The sequence below is a fragment of the Protomyctophum bolini genome, assembly GCF_963924005.1.
Source record: "Protomyctophum bolini genome assembly, chromosome: 9".
NCBI classification, from domain to species: domain Eukaryota; kingdom Metazoa; phylum Chordata; class Actinopteri; order Myctophiformes; family Myctophidae; genus Protomyctophum; species Protomyctophum bolini.
Genome location: NC_137870.1, coordinates 3,722,795 through 3,747,099, shown reverse-complemented (window position 1 = coordinate 3,747,099; position 24,305 = coordinate 3,722,795). Strand labels below are relative to the sequence as shown.

The 24,305-nt window shown below is 42.6% G+C and overlaps 1 protein-coding gene across 1 annotated transcript; it reads left to right on the top strand.

Moving 5' to 3' along the window:
* Positions 1-1,988: 1,988 nt before the first annotated feature.
* masp1 (MBL associated serine protease 1) lies at positions 1,989-23,002 on the top strand (the record flags this gene model as incomplete). Its single annotated transcript, XM_080772103.1, has 12 exons — positions 1,989-2,210; positions 6,399-6,473; positions 9,383-9,485; positions 10,219-10,350; positions 13,261-13,457; positions 13,992-14,143; positions 14,821-14,935; positions 15,287-15,365; positions 19,774-19,911; positions 21,042-21,331; positions 21,891-22,079; positions 22,538-23,002. The coding sequence occupies 12 exons, from the start codon at positions 1,989-1,991 to the stop codon at positions 23,000-23,002; spliced, it is 2,157 nt and encodes a 718-aa protein (XP_080628229.1).
* Positions 23,003-24,305: the final 1,303 nt, after the last annotated feature.

Below are 24,305 nucleotides of genomic sequence, written 5' to 3'. Positions count from 1 at the left end.
GGATTCAGATTTTACGGAGGCCAGTTTGGAATTGCAGCCATCCATATATAGGTGCCCTTTGAGAGCAGTTTTGAAGGAGTCCAGGGATTCGCATGTCTCAATGGCTGTTGGTAGGGCATTCCACATTTTGGTGGCATAGGAGCAAAACGAATGTATAGTCCCTTGTTTGTGCCGAATCTGGGTTGCACATGGTTTGTTAATTGAACTTCCTCTGGTGTTGTGGGTGTAGACTTCACCCGTTGACATAAAGGAAATATTTAGACAGGTATACCATGGGTGTCTTGGTGGTGTGTAGCGAATCTTGTGGACCATGAGACCCATTGCAAGATGCTGTACTAGTCTGTCGTCAACCCTATAGCCTGTCAAAGTGGGCAGGGGTGAGGTGGGTTAAATGACAGTTTGAGTATAGAATCACACACTCTTGTGGGTCGGGTAATTATCTGACTGACACTATGCAGATCACAGAACCTATATGCTGAATGACTTGAACGCAGGTGCTTCCTTTACGATGCATGTCTGTATTATAATCGCCAATCAGGACTTTCTCTACACATTCCTCCCCAGCTAAGCACCCCTCAAGTATAGCATATAGAACCCATGCTGGTCAGGTGGTCTATAGACATGAGTCGACATAGGCGAAAATTGTGCTCTCATGACTCATGAGTCATGATTAGAAATGAACACTTCAAATGCACGTGATTTTGTTTCTTCTCACGAACGTAGACACCCCCCTCCCCCCCCCCCCCCACCTCTGTACACATTATATATCACCAGAAGTTTGACGTAGTTTGTTTATGTTTTCAATGTCAAAAGTCATGAAGCTTCTTGGACTTTTGTTGGAAAAAACAGATTTGCTTCTTTATTAGCCTACTTTTAAGTCCAAACAGACACTGCATGGCAACCATAATGGACTGATGGAGAGAATGTGGAGATATACAGTGGTTGATCATGCACACATACCGGTAGTCTTTTGTCCTGTAATTCAACCATTTTGGAAGGAAGTGACAACACTTGTCTCCAACATTATGGGTTTTGGAATAGATGATACATTCACATCTTTGTACAACTTTGGACAACTCCCAGATGGGCTAAATCAGGATGACTAAGATTTCACTTGTAATCAAGCAAAAAAAGCTATTACAAGAAACTGGTTACAAAATAATTGTTCTACTGCTGACCTGTTTATCAACATTGTGAAACAACTACATCTCCTATAGAACAGATTCTTATTCTTTAACCCATTTTCGGCGGGAACCCCATTTGGTGTTATAATTATTAATGTTATAATTTAGCTATTGAATGTGGGGGTCCCCCGGGGGGCCGTGTGGGGGTAGTTGCACCACTTACTTCACACGGGTGTGATTTATTTTACGTCACTCGATAAGGGCTAAAAAGCTTGACCATAATATTATGATTCTCATATTTCTTTATCCCAAGTAAATGGTTGTATAGCACAGCCACACATCCAATTAAATCTTCACAAAGATTTCTGGAAACATTCCAACAACATAAATCTGATATCCATGGCATAATACATTTTACATAATACATAATACAGATGGGGATTAGGGACAAATGAATGTGTGTGTGTGTGTGTGTGTGTGTGTGTGTGTGTGTGTGTGTGTGTGGGGGGGGGGGGGGGGGTCCATGACATGCAAATATTTGAGAACCACTGGTTTAAATAAAATAAATAAATGTGGAAGCAAGCCCGCAAATAACACTTTACAAAGAATCCCAAAGTCACTTTGGCAACACTGATCCAATCAAGTCTTCCCTTGTCCCATGGAGGGATGGACTATCATGTCCCTATAGACTCCTCCGTCCTAGGAATTGTTTCAGAATCAGCACAACCACAGTCCGTTGAACAGGGGTAACCCCCCCCCAATCAGTCAGACACATTTGTACATTCACAACAAATCATCTCACAGTATAGTGAGAACATGTACATTTGCTTACGTTTTTCTTTCAGACTGTTTCTGTTGGGGATGATGTTGTGCGCGGCGGCGGTGGTGGCCTCGGGTGGTGCCCAGACCGTGGTGTCTCTCTCGGACATCTACGGGAGCCTGCAGTCGCCCAACTTCCCAGAGCCGTACCCCCGGGAGACGGAGGTGCGCTGGAACATCAGCGTGCCGGAAGGGTACCACATAAGACTCTACTTCAGCCACTTTGACCTCGAACCGTCATACCTCTGTGAATACGATTATGTCAAGGTAAGGCCGACGCCTCTGTGCGTGCGCGTGTGTGTGTGTGTGTGTGTGTGTGTGTGTGTGTGTGCGTGCGCATGTGCAACAATCGCTGATTTAAGCCTCATCCACATCTCATTTGTATACTCAATCAATATGTAAGACAAACTACTAAAACTACTTGATGAATTGAATACATAGGACTACAATGGAAAGAAAGCCCCCTTTTTGAAATTAGAGTTATTTTTGCAACTTGTTAATAAAGTAATCAATCAATACAAAAAAAGAATAACATATTTTCCAGATAAAAATAAGTTAGTGAATACCGTATTATAATGAATGCTAATAATGACCAGTCCAAAAAAGTTCTAATAACTATTCATTTTTACATTGATGTCCCTGACTATGGCTGCGTCCGAAATCATTCCCTATGCCCCATATAGTGCACTACTTTGAGGTTCCGCCATTTTGTTATAGTGTCCGAATATGTAGTGAGCATTTTTGCACCCTAACGTAGTGGACTGAAGTATCCCACAATGCACCGGGAATTGTAGGGAGCATCCGATGGTCACTACAAAAACACAGCGAAGCAAATCTGCCCCATAATGCATTGCGCAAGCTCGCTCTTGAGCGCACATGCACGCGTTTGCGCACGTGCGCTGCTTCTGCATGCATGCGCTCATTGCGCTCCATCTCAGAAGAGGCAGAAGTTGAACCAGCGAAAGAAATCAACACAAATGTACTTTTTAAACTTTCGTTTTCCCCTCTTTTCTTCCCTGGCGGATCTCGAAGCTACAGATCTCGAGACAAATGATCTGTGCATTTATTTGAAATTGTTTTATTTTATTTATAATAAATCTACTCGTTTGCAATAGTATTACTAATCTGATTAATTGTATCACCCAGGCCCAGCGCATGACGTTAGGAGAGCAATCAGTTGCTTGCTGTAGAATATATTTGTGAGATTCTTTATCACAAACGTAGGCTAAATACATGCATGTGAGACACATATTAATTGTGTCCGAACATATGTTTTATTAATATTCATTCATTCCTGCCATGAATATGCTATCTAACATTATTTCATTGAATTGCAATAAATTGCAACTTCATTGTGTAGGCAGTCATTTATTGGACTGCTGTTTCTGTTAACACCAAACGTCCGTATTGTGAGAAGAGCTTGTAGATCGGCTACTTTTGGTAATTCTTTACCAAAAGTACCCAAGTAAAAGTATACAAGCTCACAACACGGACGTCGCGCGTTGCTTAGATCGGCTATTTTTGCCGTATCCCCCCCGCCCCAGGATTAGCGGGGGTTCATGTGGTTAAGATTAAATCATGCTGCTGATATTTTCATATATTGTCAAGGTTGTGCACTGTTTTCCCATAACAATGGGCCTATGATTATTATCAATAAATTAATATTAGACTATATCCATTATCCTAAATAACCTTTTTATCATAGATATATAGGCCTAAATGCCTGCAAACGTATTTTCATTAACCTATTTTTTCCTTTATTCATTCATGAATTTAAAAATAACTTTACAAACTGTCCTTGCAGGGAGGTGACAGCCAGACTTATTTGATACAGTCTGTTCCTAGCGGAAATTCAGCAGCAGCGTTTTGATTGGTTTCTTGTAGTCAGTTGATTCTTCATATCCAAATGAGTGAAATGGCCGGGATGATTTGTTTATTTTTCAAACAGTTCTTAACTTCTTTATGAGGCGATCTGAAAAAACCTAATGGGGATTTCATGCAAATAAAAAGTACATGAACCCGCAGAACTACAGCGCCCTCTATCGATATTGACGTCAGAGTCGGTGCTCCCCATACAGGGAGTATTGTCCGAAATCATCACTATAGAGTCCACTAGAGTCTGGATCCCCGTATGGGGGATAGGGAGTAGGGAACAACCCTAGCAATTCGGACGCAGCCTATGTCAATCCCTGGACCATGTGACGCGTTTAAAACCTAAACACCAGTGTGTGTAATACAAAAATACAAAATACAGTAGAACACGAGTTCACTCAAACACCTCACGAGAACACACTAGTGTTCAAATTCTAAACACCTATATGACTGACTTTGATTGTAAAAACTAAACACGTTTAGTTTTAAAAAGGCGTTACTGGCGATTAAACATGTTCTTCTGTTTATAATCTAAACACTGTGACACGTTAAAAAAGTGTTACAGATAAGTGTTTATAACCTAAACGCTTGGGTTTAGTGTGATATGAACTGCAAAGGTGCAACCAGGTTTCTCAGTATAAGTTAGTACTGGCAGTTAGTATCGCACAGAGATAGAATTGATAGAACGGCTGTGTCTTCTGTTTTCCGGATCGGGCCATGCACCCTTCTTTTTTTTCGGATATCTTTTTTGCTCCTTTAACCCATTCTGAACGGGAATCCATTTTGGTGTTAGCATCATGTTGTGCTTTAGCTATTGAAAAATAGCAGATCTACAAGCTCATAGCGCGCCACCGAGTGGCGCGCTACGAGCTTGTAGGTCTGCTATTTTTGAAAAATCGAAGAACGACTGCATTTTTTTAAATCTGATCTCAGGTCAGAATGGGTTAATCAGACCAGTGTGTGTCCAGTGGAAACCTCGTATGAATCTGATCTCAGGTCAGAATGGGTTAATGAGATGTATTCCAGTTAGCATCACGCCTCATGCTTCACATTTAAATGCAAATGACTTGCGCCGGGCGCCACGGCAACGGTGCGTCACACTGTAATGCACCCCCGGCAACAGTAGCACGTGCAGCAGCTGTCCTGTCGGATACTAAAGAGGAACAGCCAGCCGTTTTTCCCTACAATGCATCGCTTTCGCCCCGTCTCCCTGTCGTGCGTGCGTGCATGCGTGCGTCATTAATTCTCAATTGAACTCAAATGTCAAGGTCCCCCACGACTCTGAGAGTGTACAAATGGAACCCACTCGAGGACACTTTGAGACCCCTTTGTAGCCCTCTGTTGGAACTGAGCCTTAATTGGTGTCATCTGTAACACCTGTGAAGGAAGTAAGGCACTATATTTGAAACTAGCTCCTCACTACTCGCCCTACACACTTCCACTCGGTTTGAGCATAGATATATACATAACCGAGACGCAATGCAATGCAAGTGGATGGGAGGGGAATTCCGGTGCCGTCTATTATTTATATATCTATGCTCAAACCAAGTGGAAGTGTGTATAGGACGAGTGGCGAGGAGCTAGTTTCAAAAAGGGGGTAAGCCAAGGGAAGGGGCCCCAAGTTCTTTCCAAAACGCGACCCTGTTTTCTGCCCTTTTGGGGTGGGAGGGGCTAGGATGGAGCTTCCTGGCTTGTGATTGGGTGAGACTGCATGGCTGTCAGTGGGGTATAGGGAGGGAAAGCTCCGCTGTGTTCATTCATTGAAGGGGGACAAGGATTTATTATTCCGTTCACAACGTTTGAGACGCCAACTCGTTCGCTTTATATAGCTCGCTCGGTGGAGTCTTTTCCGTGGCTCAAGATTACTTGAGAATTGGGGTCTAAAACTATAGAGCGAACGTCTCTCCCCACCTCGGGACAAGGGAAGACTTGATTGGATCAGTGTTGCCAAAGTGACTTTGGGATTCTTTGTAAAGTGTTATTTGGGCTTGCTTCCACATTTATTTATTTATTTTATTTAAACCAGTGGTTCTCAAATATTTGCATGTCATGGACCCCCCCCCCCCCACACACACACACACACATTAATATGCATTAATTTGTCCCTAATCCCCATCTGAAAATGTATTATGCCATGGATATCAGATTTATGTTGTTAGAATGTTTCAAGAAATCTTTGTGAAGATGGATGCGTGCTATACAACCATTTACTTGGGATAAAGAAATATGAGAATTTCACACGAGTGTGACTCCCCCCCCCCCCAAGTATCAATTTTGGGGGTCCCACATAAAACATGCTGTTTTAGCACATACTAGACTAGTGTGTGTGTGTGTGTGTGTGTGTGTGTGTGTGTGTGTGTGTGTTTCTTATCTGAAGTTCCCTGACAGTTTGTTTAAATTGTGAATGTCAATGAATGGGAAGTTACTCAACCCTACGTGCACGGCTGCACGCACGCACTCACGCACGCACACACACACACACACACACACAGAGAGAGATAAGACAGCGTGTTGTTTGTGTGAGAGTCAGAGTCAGTGTTTGGTATGTTGAGGTGCGTTTGATTTGTTTCCCCGGTGCTTCAGGTGGAGGCAGACGGGGAGGTGTTAGCCGCGTTCTGTGGCCGGGAGCAGACGGACACAGAACAGGTTCCCGTGCAGGTATAGGCCGCCCGTCACAGTTATTATACTAATTACAATTAGTATACATATCTTTGCATAATCGTCAATTGTTTCCATGTTGAAAAGTGTCCATGTTTTGTTTTTTTTTAATAGCAGAAATAGCAGATCTACAAGCTTACAACACATCACTTCGTAGCATGTTGTAAGCTTGTAATGTAGACAAGAAACTAAAAAAAACTATTTGACTTTTTTCCCCCTTTTTTTTGTTGAAAGAAACACATATACCGGTAATATATATAAAGTGTCAGTGATTTCTTTGTATATTCAAGTTATTTGCCCTGCATGCACAATTTGTGAAGGCCTAAAAGGCCAGACAGAAATACAAATTGTAACATTCCAATGTTCAATACGAAAAAAAAAGAACACAATTCAATCGTTAAACTCTGACACGTTTACTCGAATTTATTTGTATTGTAACGACAACCCATTTTGGGCGGGAACCCCTTTTGGTGTTATGTGTTATGTTATGCTTTATAGCTATTGAAAAATAGCAGATCTACAAGCTCATAGTGCACCACCGAGTGGCGCGCTACGAGCTTGTAGATCTGCTATTTTTTGAAAAATCAAAGAACGACTGACATATAGAAACATAGCTTTCTCAGAAAACTGTCAGGATGTAGAAGACATTTTTTTAGAATCTGATCTCAGGTCAGAATGGAAAACTGTCAGGATGTAGAAGACATTTTTTTTAGAATCTGATCTCAGGTCAGAATGGAAAACTGTCAGGATGTAGAAGACATTTTTTTTAGAATCTGATCTCGGGTCAGAATGGAAAACTGTCAGGATGTAGAAGACATTTTTTTAGAATCTGATCTCAGGTCAGAATGGACAACTGTCAGGATGTAGAAGACATTTTTTTAGAATCTGATCTCAGGTCAGAATGGAAAACTGTCAGGATGTAGAAGACATTTTTTAGAATCTGATCTCAGGTCAGAATGGAAAACTGTCAGGATGTAGAAGACATTTTTTAGAATCTGATCTCAGGTCAGAATGGAAAACTGTCAGGATGTAGAAGACATTTTTTTTAATCTGATCTCAGGTCAGAATGGAAAACTGTCAGGATGTAGAAGACATTTTTTTTAGAATCTGATCTCAGGTCAGAATGGAAAACTGTCAGGATGTAGAAGACATTTTTTTAGAATCTGATCTCAGGTCAGAATGGAAAACTGTCAGGATGTAGAAGACATTTTTTTTAGAATCTGATCTCAGGTCAGAATGGAAAACTGTCAGGATGTAGAAGACATTATTTTTAGAATCTGATCTCAGGTCAGAATGGAAAACTGTCAGGATGTAGAAGACATTATTTTTAGAATCTGATCTCAGGTCAGAATGGAAAACTGTCAGGATGTAGAAGACATTATTTTTAGAATCTGATCTCAGGTCAGAATGGAAAACTGTCAGGATGTAGAAGACATTATTTTTAGAATCTGATCTCAGGTCAGAATGGAAAACTGTCAGGATGTAGAAGACATTTTTTTAGAATCTGATCTCAGGTCAGAATGGAAAACTGTCAGGATGTAGAAGACATTTTTTTTAGAATCTGATCTCAGGTCAGAATGGAAAACTGTCAGGATGTAGAAGACATTTTTTAGAATCTGATCTCAGGTCAGAATGGAAAACTGTCAGGATGTAGAAGACATTTTTTAGAATCTGATCTCAGGTCAGAATGGAAAACTGTCAGGATGTAGAAGACATTTTTTTTAGAATCTGATCTCAGGTCAGAATGGAAAACTGTCAGGATGTAGAAGACATTATTTTTAGAATCTGATCTCAGGTCAGAATGGAAAACTGTCAGGATGTAGAAGACATTTTTTAGAATCTGATCTCAGGTCAGAATGGAAAACTGTCAGGATGTAGAAGACATTTTTTTAGAATCTGATCTCAGGTCAGAATGGAAAACTGTCAGGATGTAGAAGACATTTTTTTTAGAATCTGATCTCAGGTCAGAATGGAAAACTGTCAGGATGTAGAAGACATTTTTTAGAATCTGATCTCAGGTCAGAATGGAAAACTGTCAGGATGTAGAAGACATTTTTTTTAGAATCTGATCTCAGGTCAGAATGGAAAACTGTCAGGATGTAGAAGACATTTTTTTAGAATCTGATCTCAGGTCAGAATGGAAAACTGTCAGGATGTAGAAGACATTTTTTTTAGAATCTGATCTCAGGTCAGAATGGAAAACTGTCAGGATGTAGAAGACATTATTTTTAGAATCTGATCTCAGGTCAGAATGGAAAACTGTCAGGATGTAGAAGACATTATTTTTAGAATCTGATCTCAGGTCAGAATGGAAAACTGTCAGGATGTAGAAGACATTATTTTTAGAATCTGATCTCAGGTCAGAATGGAAAACTGTCAGGATGTAGAAGACATTTTTTTAGAATCTGATCTCAGGTCAGAATGGAAAACTGTCAGGATGTAGAAGACATTTTTTTTAGAATCTGATCTCAGGTCAGAATGGAAAACTGTCAGGATGTAGAAGACATTTTTTAGAATCTGATCTCAGGTCAGAATGGAAAACTGTCAGGATGTAGAAGACATTTTTTTTAGAATCTGATCTCAGGTCAGAATGGAAAACTGTCAGGATGTAGAAGACATTTTTTAGAATCTGATCTCAGGTCAGAATGGAAAACTGTCAGGATGTAGAAGACATTTTTTTTAGAATCTGATCTCAGGTCAGAATGGAAAACTGTCAGGATGTAGAAGACATTTTTTTTAGAATCTGATCTCAGGTCAGAATGGAAAACTGTCAGGATGTAGAAGACATTTTTTTTAGAATCTGATCTCAGGTCAGAATGGAAAACTGTCAGGATGTAGAAGACATTTTTTTAGAATCTGATCTCAGGTCAGAATTGGGTTAAATCAAAATGTCAACTTCCATGCAGGGAGACGTGATCACCTCCCCACGCACCTCTCTGTCTGTCCTCTTCTCCTCGGACTTCTCCAACGAGGAGAGATTCACCGGCTTCCTGGCTCACTACTCGGCTGTGGGTAAGGATGGATGGATGGATGGATGGTTTATGGATGTGTAAAGGCAGTCTGTGGGACACATGCTCAAAAGACAATTCATAATAATGAATAATGAGGCAACACAAGATGTCAGAGTTATAGAGTATAAGGATTTTACTCGAGTAAGGAGACAAGACTTACAAGATCTGTTCATGTATGGAATCCCAGTCCGACTCCCCGAATAGAAAAGGGCGACAGCTTTTATAGCTCACTCCCACCATAACCAAACCAGCCAACATAGCCTCAAGACATTCAACAAAATGGGATGTAACATCGTAAAACAAACAGGACCAAACCAGCACCACAGGGGTGTGACAGATAGAGATAATCTCAGACTGTAATTTAGAGTATTATTAAATGTTCATCTCTTAATTTCCACGACAGATGGATGGATGGATCAATCAGTAATTGATGAGACAGAGTCAGAGACAAATATTCTAGGGTATTGATGGTGGTGCCTTAACTCAGTTTAGAAACCGTCTTCCAGTGACATCATCATTAGACAGATTTCAGCTCTGACACTTATTCCAGACATGCTCCAGTATGTGAGCATGTGCTATTAACTCATTTTGGACGGGGAAAAAAAGTTTTTCTCCTCTGGTGAAAAACTGGAGCTTGCGCAACAATGGCAGGCAGGCTCTCAGTCAAATCTGGTCACAAATGGATGGACTATAATATAATAATCATATGTTTGATTGACACATGGCTTATATAGACGAGGACGAGTGTGGTGAGAAGATTGACGAAGACGCCGTGTGCGACCACTTCTGTCACAACTACATCGGCGGTTACTACTGCTCCTGTCGCTTTGGATACCTGCTGCACTCCGACAACCGCACCTGCCGAGGTACAGTATACCCCGTGTGTGTGTGTGTGTGTGTGTGTGTGTGTGTGTGTGTGTGTGTGTGCATGTGTCATGTACTGTACGTGTCTCTGGCGTGTGATTGTCTCGCTCTTTTCTCTTTGTGCGGACTGAGCCCCCGGGCCAGTGTAATGACTGGATGGGGGCGTGTGTGTGTGTAAACTGAACTCTCAGTGACAGTGTGAGCTCAGTTGACTTTTCTTGGATCAGTATAGCGCCAAAGCTTCTTAACCCATTCTGACCCGAGATCAGATTCATACGAGGTTTCCACTGGACACACACACTGGTCTGATTATAACCCATTCTGACCCGAGATCAGATTCTAAAAATGTCACAGTCGTTCTTCGATTTTTCAAAAATAGCAGACCTATACAAGCTTGTAGCGCGCCACTCGGTGGCGCGCTATGAGCTTGTAGATCTGCTATTTTTCAATAGCTAAAGCATAGCATAATGCTAACACCAAAAGGGACTCCCGCCCAGAATGGCTTAACTCTTGTTTACATACGTTTGTCCTGTCCGTGTGTTGCTCCGTTCCGGACCAGCCGTTCCAGGCTTTGAGGCGCGGTGGTATATAATATATAATATAGACTCCCTTTCTTCTTTAACTCTGTTTTGGGTCATATGGTCATAATGAGATTAAAAAAAACCATTCTGAAACTAAAGTGTCACAGGCGGCTCACAGCCATGCAGGGCCGGATTAACACCTCTGAGGGCCCCTGGGTACTGAAGCTCGAAGGCCCCCCCCCCCCCTTGAAAACTGAAAAAATAATATGGCATTCTGCATAATGTGTACTAATAGTATGCAGACAAATGTGGTGCTTTAAATACATTTTGATACCAATGCTTTTGTCACTCCCTCCATGAACGAGTCAGTCGTTTCTGTTTACTGATGATTTGATCTGATGATTTGATCTGTCAAAACTGATGAACACACAATGAATAAACAACGATCAGTACATGAACAAACTTAAGCACATAAACATAACGAACATGACAATATAATGCATACATACATGATGAACACATGGATTTACCTCACTGGCTGCATAAGGGGAATGAAGGGAATGGAGTGACAGGAAACCCATATGAACGTCAAACTGTAACAAAAACAAATCGCATCAATTAAACTCATATACAAGTCAAACATACAGTACACCTTAAATGTTGACAAAGAACGTAAAACATTGGTTCAGAAACAAACAAACAAATCTTGGTTAATGACACGCTTCTCTCAAACAATTCATGTCCTTCCGTCTCTACACGGAGGCTTGACAAACAATGTTGTGAGCCGGTTCGCTGGTTCAACACCAAATAAGGACATGGCACCGTGACCGGACGTGACGTAATTCCAAATTACCTTTCCCAATATAATGTGAGATAAAACAAAATAATGACAGAAACAAATTTCTGGCAGCCAAAGCTTTTGTACTTTTACTATTTTGAATTGCGGACTTTTAGTGGTAAACATTTTTATACTTAAAAAAGAAAAACCCACCACTGGTTACAGAGACTGGTCAGCAACAAAAACGTGAGAAAAGAACATGAGAAAGGCGCCAGAGGGGCGAGAACGTTGTTGTGTATATATATATATATATAATATATATATATATATATATATATATATATATATATATATATATATATATATAGGTTGAAATAAAAAGGACAGGGAGAAGAAATATATCGTGTGCGGACATTCCACTTTTTAGTGTTAGTGTAGTTAATTAGGATAAGACCACTGGAATGCTGTGTGTGTGTGTGTGTGTGCGTGTGTGCGCGCGTGTGTGTGTGTTCACGTATAGCCCACACACGTAGCTCATTTGTACGGGGGGCTGGCTGTATTGTCAGACACTGGTCTGACAATACTTTTGTTGTGATTGGGGTCAGGGGACTATATGTACTGTGTCAATACTTTCCCGTGTGTGTGTGTGTGTGTGACTGTGTGTGTGCGTGCGTGCTATGTGTACACTCCACACGGGTTACATGTAGGCCTGTGTGTGTTATTCTGTAAGTCTATGCAACGTACGTACGTGTGTGTGTGTGTGTGTGTGTGTGTGTTATCTTTTCTGTTTCATGTCAGTGGTCACATCTCTGACAACTGACTGATTTGTGTGTGTGTGTGTGTGTGTGTGTGTGTGTGTGTGTGTGTGTGCGTGCGTGTGCGTGTGACATGTGCATGTGTGCGCACTCGAGTATGTGTGAGATAATGGATGTTCATCATAGTAAATATTTACAATAAAAATGCTTCAGACTCTGCAGGAATGTACAGACTGATATGCCCGCACGCACGCGCACGCGCACGCGCGCGCACACACACGCACCCACACGCCCACTTAGCTGTAGTCTGCCAGCGCATCCCAGAATTCTTCTGGGTTATGGCTCGTACACACTGCCCGATATTTGCTCCGATTATGCTGTCAGGGAGCATTTTTGGCGCTCGCAGACTCCTGCAGTGTGAAATACACAACGATCTGATGACTCGCCGACAAATTTAAAACTCACTGTAAATCCCTGGAACATGTGACGCGTTTAAAACCTAAACACCATGTGTGTAATAATAAAATGCCAAATGTTTAATAATGGCCATAAAATACAGTAGAACACGAGTTCATTCAAACACCTCACGAGAACACCTAGCGTTCGAATCCTAAACACCTACAGTATATGACTGACTTTGATTGTAAAAACTAAACACGTTTAAAACGTGTTACAGGCGATTAAACATGTTCTTCTGTTTATAATCTAAACACTGTGACACGTTTAAAAAGTGTTACAAATAAGTGTTTAGAATCTAAACGCTTGGGTTAGTGTGTGTGTGTGTGTAGGGGCCATTACCAACACTACCTCTGTCTATTCCTGTGTGTGTGTGTGTGTGTGTGTGTGTGCGCGGTGCAGTGGAGTGCAGTGAGGGTGTGTATGTGGAGCGCGTGGGGGCCTTCAGCAGTGCAGACTTCCCCCGGCCGTACCCCAAGAGCTCAGAGTGCGTCTACCGCATCGAGCTGGACGAGGGATTCAACGTCAGCCTGAGCTTCGACGACACCTTCGACGTGGAAGACCACCCCGATGTCACCTGTCCCTACGACTACGTCAAGGTCTCGCACACACTCACGCACCCACACGCACGCATGTCTCTATGACTACGTCAAGGTCTCGCACGCACGCATGCACGCACACGCACACGCACACACGCGCACGCATGCACGCACACACACGCACGCGGGCGCATGTGCACGCGCGCACGGGCAATGACCATGACATTTTACTTGATACACGATACTTCATGCAAATAATTAATTTCGGTTGAACTTTGTAAAGTAACAAAATAAATGCAGATCTGTTTGGGTGTAAACAAAAGCCACACAAGGCAGACTGAAATAAACAAAGAAACGACTGACGGGGATCATTCAAAAGAAAATAATGTACTATAAAATATATAAAATAGGGCTATTATTCAATCGTTTTATACTCAAAATGTGCTTACAAAAATAATTCTAAAAGCTCAGAGCTTGTCGCATCGCTCACACACAAACAAAGCAGCAGCAGTTTCAATATTTCAGTCTGCCTGGCAGAGATAATAACAACCATAATCTTCATAATAAATAATCTTACCATAAATGTGTTTTCAGATCGAGACCGGAAGTTCAGAGTTCGGCCCGTTCTGCGGCAGCATCTCTCCGGGACAGATCCACACTGGGAGCCATCAGGTGGTGGTCGTGTTCCATTCGGATAACTCTGGGGAGAACCTGGGATGGAGGCTCACATACACAGCCCAGGGTCAGTGTACACTGAATACAATAAATGTATAGGCCATTACCCATTCTGACCTGAGATCAGATTCTAAAAATGTCTGTTTTCTGAAAAAGCTATGTTTCTATGTCAGTGGTTCTTCGATTTTTCAAAAATAGCAGACCTACAAGCTCGTGAGCTTGTAGATCTGCTATTTTTCAATAGCTAAAGCACAACATAATGCTAACACCAAAAGGGGTTCCCTCCCAAAAGGGGTTAACCTATTTTGGTAGTCGGGAACCCCTTTTGGTGTTTTAAGCATTATGTTGTATACTTTAGCTGTGGGAAAAATAGCAGATCTACAAGCTCGTAGCACGGCACCGAGTAGGTCGAACTATAGTAGAACTTGTATAGGTCTGCTATTTTTTGAAAAAGTGTGAAAACGTGGTGCAAATCTTTGAATAATATATTCTTTCAGAGCGTTTTTTTAACTCATATCTTTGCTTCTGGGGGGTGCCTGGAACTACATGTTTTCAGATGGGGGGTCGGCGGCCAAATACATAATACTTTTTGGGTGGTCCTTGACATGAAATAGTTTGAGAACCATGTGACATAGAAACATGGGGTTTTCAGAAAACGGTCATGATTTTAGAAGACATTTCTGTAGAATCGTCTTCAGGTCTATAAATGGGCTAATATAATAATACTAAACTTATATATAACAGGAAGTCAGTGCCCTGTTCCAGAAGCGCCAGCCAATGGTGAATTGAACCCCGTCCAATCAGAATACACCTTTAGAGACCACATCCTGGTCACCTGTCTACCTGGATACAGACTAATGAAGGTGACGCACACACGCACACTCACGCACGCACACGCAAGTTCTGCAATTTAGCATGAGTCGTCCAGTTAATTCTTCTTCAATCCCTCTATTGAACTCATAGCGTTTTATCTAATGAGATCTGTTAAATGTGGTAAAAAAGTGACCCCTGTAAGAGATTCAAAACAGAATTAAAACAAATGATGGAAGCTGTGTGTATTGCTCTCTCTCTCTCCTGTCTTGTCTGTCTGTCTGTCTGTCTGTCTGTCTGTCTGTCTGTCTGTCTGTCTGTCTGTCTGTCTGTCTGTCTGTCTGCCTGTCTGTCTGTCTGTCTGCCTGCCTGTCTGTCTGTCTGCCTGCCTGTCTCTCTCTCAGGATGAGGAGTACATGGATCACCATCAGTTAGATTGTCAGAGAGACGGTTTGTGGAGCGACGCCGTCCCTGTGTGTCAAAGTAAGGACAACTGATCCCCTCTCTCTGCTACTGTATATATCTCTATACCGTCTCCACACGGTCTATACTGTCTCTGTACTGTCTCTCTCTACCCAGTTTATTATGGTCTCCACTGTATCTATTAGCCTGGGCACCATTTAATTTCGGTATATGATCCGGGCTGGAGCCGGATGATATGCTTACGTCATGTTGTAGGCAATGGTTTGCCTACAACAAACAGGAAGCTGTTTGTTGCTTCCTGTTTGATTAAAAGCAATAAAAGCTCTCGTAAGCGAGAGCTTTTATTGAGAGGGAAAAGGAAGTTGTCGCCGCCTGTTCATCCTGTCTGGCGACTACAAAACAATACTACAACATGACGTAACCACATCATCCGGCCCCAGCTTGGATCATATGGACTTTTGAAACAGAGACCAGGCTTTCCTCCGAGGCGGTGGAAAGCCTGGTGAGGCGAGGTTAGTATCTATTGTGTCTCTACCTCTTCGTCTATACGGTATCTCTCACTGTACTTGTCTTAGCATCATAGTAGGGGACTTTCCTTACCTCAGGTATATTATTATTATTATTGTGTATAGTTTCCGTCCAATCATTTTGATTTAAGATTGTATTGCGTTCAGAGTCATACGATGCAGAGCCTGTTGACATACAGTAGTATAGATGACAGTCTGGTTTCAGGATGTTTGCTTTGGGGGGGGGGGGGGGGGAGTTGCATGTTTGACTTTTTACAACTCTACCTCTCTTCTCTTTCTTCTCTCCTGTTCTTCCCTTTCCTCTTTTTCCTCTCCTGTGTCTTCATTCCTTAAATTGTAACTCTTGCCCTCCCTGTCGGCTGTCGCCTTTCCTCCTTCCATCCCTCGTCTATCTCTCTCTCTCTGCCCGGCCATTCTTTCCTCTCCTCTTTTTCTCCTGCCCCTCCAGAAACAGAATCGGGGAGGAGCCGGCGGTCTCTGCGCGGCATGCTAACCAATCGCGTCCTAGATAAGACTGATTGACAGCAGCTTATAGGACCAATAAGGCTCTCTCTCCTCACTGAACTCCTCCTCCGCCAACACAAGCAGAACCCACACAGCAACAAATCCACATTGTATATATACATCCAGTGACTGTATATGTATTATGTACAGTACTGCAGTCACTGGATGAAGAGCAGAGGGTGAAACATGGTTGTCGTTGATGGTAGTTCTCCAATACATGTAGGCTCTGTCTCAATACATTGACACGAAAACGCGTATTCAGGGCGGAGTCACCACCCCCAGGGTAAGTTGTGATTTGCTCTCGTTCACTGCAATGCAATTTGCGGCATTTCCAAAACAATATTGCGCAGAGTAGCGATTATCAAACGTATTTGCAATGCCATACGTTGAAAGATCTGTTGCCCCGTGGACAAGGCACGCTACCTCCGCAACTTAGATATTATCGGCATAGATGTTTGTCCGACCGTATGGGATTAAGGATTGGAAAAAGTTGCATTGGCAGCCATAGAAAATTCTGCCCAGGGTAAAAAAAACGGATGTGACGTTTTTGGGCGTTCCGGTCTTGTTTCGTGTCAGTGTATGAGAAGGATAGTACTTTACAACACCTTGGTAACTATATAGAAACTGACGGAACTTTTCTTATTACGGTATAGTATAGGCACATGTTTTCTCCCAAACATATACCAAGGTTTGCATTTATTTGCCAATAAGTCCCTATAGCTGACAAATGGAAATATTGTATGCCAATAGGCTTTCCAATGTTTTATTTTATTTTGTATTGATTTAGTTTTGTCTAGGTGTTTTTTTCTTTAACTAAAATCAAGGAACTAGGATGTATCCTATGCTTCCTACTGTAATGAGACAGTCCTATAAGCAGCCATCTTCTCTAAATATCCGACCTACCTATACGAAGCTTCCCAGCAAATGAAACAAGAGTCTTAGTTAAATGTTGCATTATATGAACCAATGACCTGCAAAACTTGTGTTTCAAAATCATATTTTTTTTTATTAATTCTTCACAATGTACCATAATTGGACTACCGGTATATAGGCCTATGTGTTGTTGATACAGTGTATTGTTCTTTTATTTTATTTTATAAAACTCTAAATATTTATTTTCCAAACCCAGATCAGTTTTTTTTTAAACAATATGACCAGAACTTGCATCATTAGCAATAAAACTTAAATCCTTTTTTACACAAATCTGAATGTTCATTTTGTGTCTCTATTCTGATCCCCAGTGACCTGCTATTATACATATATTTTATTTCTAAGGTCTCCTTGTTTGGGATTATATAAATCTCAGGGACACAGGTGTATATATAGAATCGAGCTAGTGACATGACATTCAGGTCACTATAGCCTGATTTCCGGCAGGGAAAATCGGGTTGAATAAGAAGCATTCTCCCTCCCTCCCATCAAAGTTCCTTTTAGCAAAAAAGGACTTAAACATCTGGATGTTATTGGACCTGCTCAGTATAGCAGTCAACAGTACAAGACTGTGTGGTTGTGTTGTGTTGGGGCACCCCCTAATGGCCAGACAGCAGAATCAGAATGCAACTTTGTCTGTATAGTCACATGGGTGAAATTCCGATTTGTTTTCTTGTGCATAGTTCCCTTCATGTAGCTTTTTTCCCCTCACCTAAACCATGAGATAAGCCATATAACACATGGCAGGAGCAGACATATACTGGACGTTATAGTCAAGGTGCTAGAAAAAACAGTGAAAGACAAACGTCAGTGTGCTGTACGTACATGCGATTAATGTTAAAAATGTCAGCGCGTGTCAACCACGGAATCGACATTAAAAAAAAAGACTGACATAATACCTCAAAAGGTCCCAAGAGGTAGAGTTAATGGAAGGGTCAAGTCCCTGGTATAATCCACTGGGATAGGTTCAAGGAAGTGCTAAGTTGAAGACAGTGATTGTACTATAGTGTTGTTTTTGGCAGCAAATTTTGATTTTAGTTTTAGTCTTGAATGGTTTTAATTTAGTTCGTCACATTTTAGTCACCTGGACTGTTTTCGTGTTTTAGTCTATAGTTTCAGTAGACAGAATTTCACAAGATTTTAGTCCACTAAAATCTACAGTTGTTTTTAAGTCCACTAAAATGTATTTTCTTTTAGTCAACGCGTGGTGAGCTTGTAGATCTGCTATTTTCAGCATGCAACCAAGTGTAAAATGACTTATACTGGATCTCTTGTCCACTATAGTCCCTTCCTAACATTGTAGTCGAGTTGTTATCTGTTGACGAAATTGTCAATACATTTAAGTCTTAGTTTTAGTCATCATAGCTTAGTTTATTTAGTTTTCGTCAGTGAAAAAAAGGTAGGACTCGACGGACATTTTTCGTCTTAGTTTTAGTGCGACAAAATCAACACTGCATGGACTGTATACTATACTGGGCAGTTAATCCCACTAGTAACACACAGTAGAAGACATGTGGTTGCACTGGGAAGCCTGTCAACTGATCCTGGATCAATACAAGGTAAAGGACTGCTCTGTGTAGGACACTACAAAACAAACAGCAATGACCATATTTGAACATGTCCGACCTGCCATGCTCAATCATCACCATACGGGTGCAGTACTTAGTTTAGACAGTTCTTTGGTTTAGACTAGTCATTGGTTAGACCAGTCATTAGTCCTACAACTACAACCTATCTCAAACCCTCACCCTAAACCTATAACCTAGGGGCAGCACACCTAAACCTAACCTTAACCCATGTCTAACCAATGACTAGTCTAAACTAAGTATGCACCCCTGACCATACATATACAGTGCACTCAAGTCAACATGTTTTTGCTGGTATAGAAACTATAGTGAAATACGCACGTCACTTCGTGGAGGTGCCATGGGTTCAAAAAGTGACATAGGAAAAGAGAAGGGAACCTGCACACTCATATATGCTCCAAAACGAGCCAAATGAAGGCTCTTCATCTGGTCAAACTCAGTTTCAGTTTGACCAGATGAAGAGCCTTGGTCGAAAAGCTTTGGAGCATATTATGAGTTTGTTTCCTTCTCTTTTCCTTTGCATGGTATAGATAGAAACATGCATAATTATGAATATTGTTCCCATGGTTCTGTGCTTACCATCGTGATGTCAGAACAGGCCAGCTCCATATATGGTGATCAGGTGCGATCAATTGGCTAGTTTGGGCCCTGTCCAGAGCCTGGGCAGAGAGGCTTTTGTGCTGGTTCTGGACAACCCTGCTATGCGACGGACTCCACACCCGGCACTGCACTCCCATGGGGGTGTGGAACGTGTGTGTCAATTCTGAGTCGGTGGGGTGAACGGTTCTCGAGTTAAGTGGATTACAGACGTACGTACACGTACATATACACACGTACAGTACAGACTTGGTGCATTTATAGATAGATGGTCCCCGTGTTACAAGACTTAAAAGTTCTTCCTGTCTCTTTCTCTCTCTACAGCGGTGGACTGTGGGAACCCACGGGAGGTCGCCATGGGCGAAGTGGTGTTTGGTAGTCGAGACAACGGCACACATTTTGGCGCTACGATGCGCTACATCTGTAAGGAGGCGGCGTCTCCTCTACAGGCACACGTCAACAGTAGGACTCCTAGTTCATTGTTCTATACCAGTAAGACGCGCAAACGCGGGAAGCGAACGCAGCTCGTACATATTTAGTTAAGTTTTTAATTTAGCCATAACCATATAAGGAGTCCCCCAAAGCAGCTCCATATATGGGCACAAAAGCTATAAGGAGTCCCCAAAGCAGCTCCATATATGGGCACAAAAGCGTGACACACAGACACACGGACATGAGCTGCTATAGGTCTCATAGTAAGTGCTCACTGCGTTCGCAACCATGACCACACAAACAGCTTCTTTCAGCTATACACATTCATTCATGCAATTGTTAAGTTCCCCTGCATGCACATTGTTGTGTTTATTTTTATTTTTAGCATGTGCATTCCCCCCCCCCCCCGAAAAACACGTCTAGTCTGCAAGGACCATAACTCATACCTTTACACGTGTGTGTGTGTGTGTGTGTGTGTGTGTGTGTGTGTGTGTGTGTGTGTGTGTGTGTGTGTTGTGTGTGTGTGTTCCAGGTACCTATGTCTGTGGGGAGAGGGGAGAATGGACCAACTCAGATGTGGGAACAGAACTTCCAAACTGCCTACCTGGTGAGACTCTCTTTTTGATTGATTGATATTGCTTGCTTCATTGATTGATTGATTGATTGATTACTTTATTTATACACAGAGATGGGCAGTATTTGAAATACATGTATTTGAAATACGTATTTGAAATACGTATTTGAAATACTTTTTTGTATTTTGTAATTTGTATTTCGCTGGGATGGAAGAAATGAGATGTATTTTGTATTTAGATACATTTTTTGACCCAGTATTTGTATTTTGTATCAAAATACATTTTCAACGTTTTTTGCCCATCAGAGATGGGCAGTATTTGAAATACATGTATTTGAGATACTTATTTGAAATACTTTTTTTTGTATTTTGTAATTTGTATTTCGCTGGGATGGAAGATGTATTTTGTATTTAGATACATTTTTTGACCGCAGTATTTGTATTTTGTATCAAAATAAATTTTCAATGTATTTTGCCCATCTCTGTTTATACAGTTGTGGCCCTTATGTATATTCAATTAATCAAGACACACAGTATAAAGACATACTGTAAAGACATAAAATAATACACTCACCGATATACACAGCTGGACACACAGGTGAACCTCCCTCAGGGGGGTGTGGTCAGCCGTGGCGCTCTCTGCCCCCGGTGGGCGTGCGGCGGAGGCGCATCGTGGGCGGGCTGAGCGCCGACTCGGCCGGCCTGTTCCCCTGGCAGGTTCTGCTGAGCGTGGAGGACGCGTCCCGCGTGCCCCAGTACCGCGGCTTCGGCTCCGGGGCGCTGCTGTCGGAGCGCTGGGTCCTCACAGCCGCCCACGTCCTCAGGTCCACGCGGAGGGACGCCAGCGTGGTGCCCCTGGACGCCCAGCATGTCCAGGTATATATATACGTACAGCCATGTCCGCTGGTATCAGGGTTGTTTTCCGTCGACTATAAAACTAATAGTAAGGGCATTTTATCAGGTATTTGACCAATCTGGGAACTAAATCATTACCAAGAAATTTCTTCACCAATGTGTTTCTAAAGGTGTCTAATAACATGTACTAAAAGTTTCAAATTCAACTCCTGTGGGAAATTGAGTTATTAGCATAATATGTGACCATACCCATAACATCCTATATAAAGAAAAAAAAGTCCAAATTGAATCATTCTTTCAGTAGCATGTGACATATGAAACTAGGGGGTTTTCATGATTCTGAATCCATTCCAAGCATTACTTTTGCACAAAAAACACTCCTTGGGAGGAAAACGGCCATAGCCTTCATCACAAACGTGATGAGATCAGCACATTTGGTCAAGTGGATATGGCCTAATTTAGCCCAAGGAGTGTTTTTTGTGCAAAACTAATGCTTGGAATGGATTCAGAATCATGAAAAAGTTAAAAATATGTCACATGCTGTACCCACATGTGTTGTTTTGGGTGTCGTGTCGTTGAGGTGAGCCTGGGTCTGCACGACACCAGAGACAGGCGTCTGGCCACCAACCGCACCGTGGAGACCATCGTGCTGCACCCACACTTCCAGCCCGGAAACTACGACAACGACATCGCCATGGTGAAGCTGAGCGAGGCGGTGGAGCTCAGCCAGACCATACAGCCCGTCTGCCTGCCGCCCCCTCAGAGCAAGGTATACGCACGACGCACACACTTTGCAGATGAGCATTGCAACATCGAAACCCATTATTATGTGCTACTACTACCGTATGCCTACTATGCAAAATGTGTCCCGGGCAATGCTAAAAGACAGAAGCTGTACCACAGTGACTGACTGACTGACTGACTGACTGACTGAAGTAGCCAATTATTCTGCAACCACTGACCTGGAGGCGTGGTCAATGCTCTTTGGCCACTCAGAATAACCAAATGGCATTGATCATGCCTCCAGGTCTTTAGTTTACTCAAGTTAGGTAATAAGACCTGGTACTTAAGACACGCAAAATACAGCCCCTAAATGTCATCAAACGGTGGTCCGTCCGTGGCTCAGATGTAGAATAAATAAAATGGACCTTGGATATGAAAAGGGTTGAAAACCACTGTGATTGGGGGGAATTTAATTGAACCTTCTTTGCTTCACCCAACCAACAGGAGGGCGTCCAGGCGCCCTTCCCCAACTCCCTGGGGCTGGTGGCAGGCTGGGGCATCTCCCAGTCCCACCCCAACAACAACAACTCCTCCTCCTCGCCATCACCCGCCGACCCCTTCCTGCCGACCTCCGACCTGGGCCTGACCTCCGACCTCCTGCAGTACGTGCGGCTGCCCGTGGTCTCCCAGGCCGAGTGCGAGGCCAGCTACCGCTCGCGCTCCGCCTCCTACAACATCACGGGGAACATGTTCTGCGCCGGCTTCTACGAGGGCGGCCGCGACACGTGCCTGGGCGACAGCGGCGGCGCCTTCGTGGTGCAGGACGAGGCCAGCCGGCGGTGGGCCGCGCACGGCCTGGTGTCCTGGGGCGGGCCCGAGGACTGCGGCAGCCAAAGAGTGTACGGCGTGTACACCAGGGTGGCCAACTACGTGGCGTGGATACAGAGTCACCTGGACGCTGACCCCTAGTGGTCGGGAGACTGCAGTGAGTGTGCAGCAGCAGATGATGCTATCCACACTTTTCCTGGGCTGTGTGTGCTCCAGTTCCTGTCGATTTGATCCAATGAAAGCCAATGAAACTGGTCAGATGACCAATGATATCCAATGAAATCAACAGGAACTGGAGCACACACATGCCCAGGAAAAGTGTGGATATAGGTCACACATGGGCAACTGGCGGACTTTACTTTACTTCACTTTATGTGGCCCTTAGGTTAAAGCTGCTATAAGCAATAATTATGTCAACCTTTTTTATGACCTTTTTATTTTTCTGGTATTCAGACAGCCAGCAATGGGTAGAACGCTCCCAAGAATTTTTTGAGTGGTGCAACCACTCCTACAACCAGCAATCCATTTGTATCAGTCATGTATCAGTCATGAGCATGAGTATGTTACTTAATAATACCAGTAGGGGGCGCCAGAAACAGAGAGAGGGGTAGTGCTACATGCTTGCTGCCTGCTAATGAGAGAGAGAGAGAGAGAGGAGGGGGGGAGAGAGGGGAGTTGCACCACTCGGTTCACACAGGTGTGATTTTTAGTCTCTGTGACACATCTATAGGGGCCGCAATCTGCATTCAAAGATGTTCCTAGAAGCTTTTGTCATTGGTCGGAAAAAAAAAAATCCAGTCGCAATGACTAACCAATCAGGAAGCAGACAGGCAAATCGACCAATGACATACCCCCCCCATACGGGATATATGGACATAAATTACTGGAAATAACTAATAATTCTAGTCAAATCTAACTAATAAACTCCAAAGTTTCTCTCACGCACGCACACACACACACACACACACACACACACACACACACACACACACACACACACACACACACACACAAGAAATATGACTTTGAAAACGCAAGGATTTTATATCACTGGTTTCTTTCCTATACACTCCCTATTTAAACATTATGTTTATGGTATTGCTTTGTTTAATGACAATAGATTAATTTTCTGTGTAGCATTTTTATAAAGAGTCAGACCCCTCAATGGAAAAAAAAATGACCTCAATGGAGACCAAAAAAAAGTATTTTTTATCACAATTGTATATTTTTTCACTCTATACATATAGATACATATCAAATAAACATTTTCTGAAAATAAATGTCTGTCTTTTTTCTTTCTGTCCTCACATACATAGATTTGATGGAAGTCAGTTCTACAGAGTCAAAAACACACTCCGATCCTCAGAAACCCACCAGCCGTCTCTTCTGTGTCTCCCTGTCGATACGAGGAGACAACGTATAGGGGCGGCTGAGAGGGAGACAG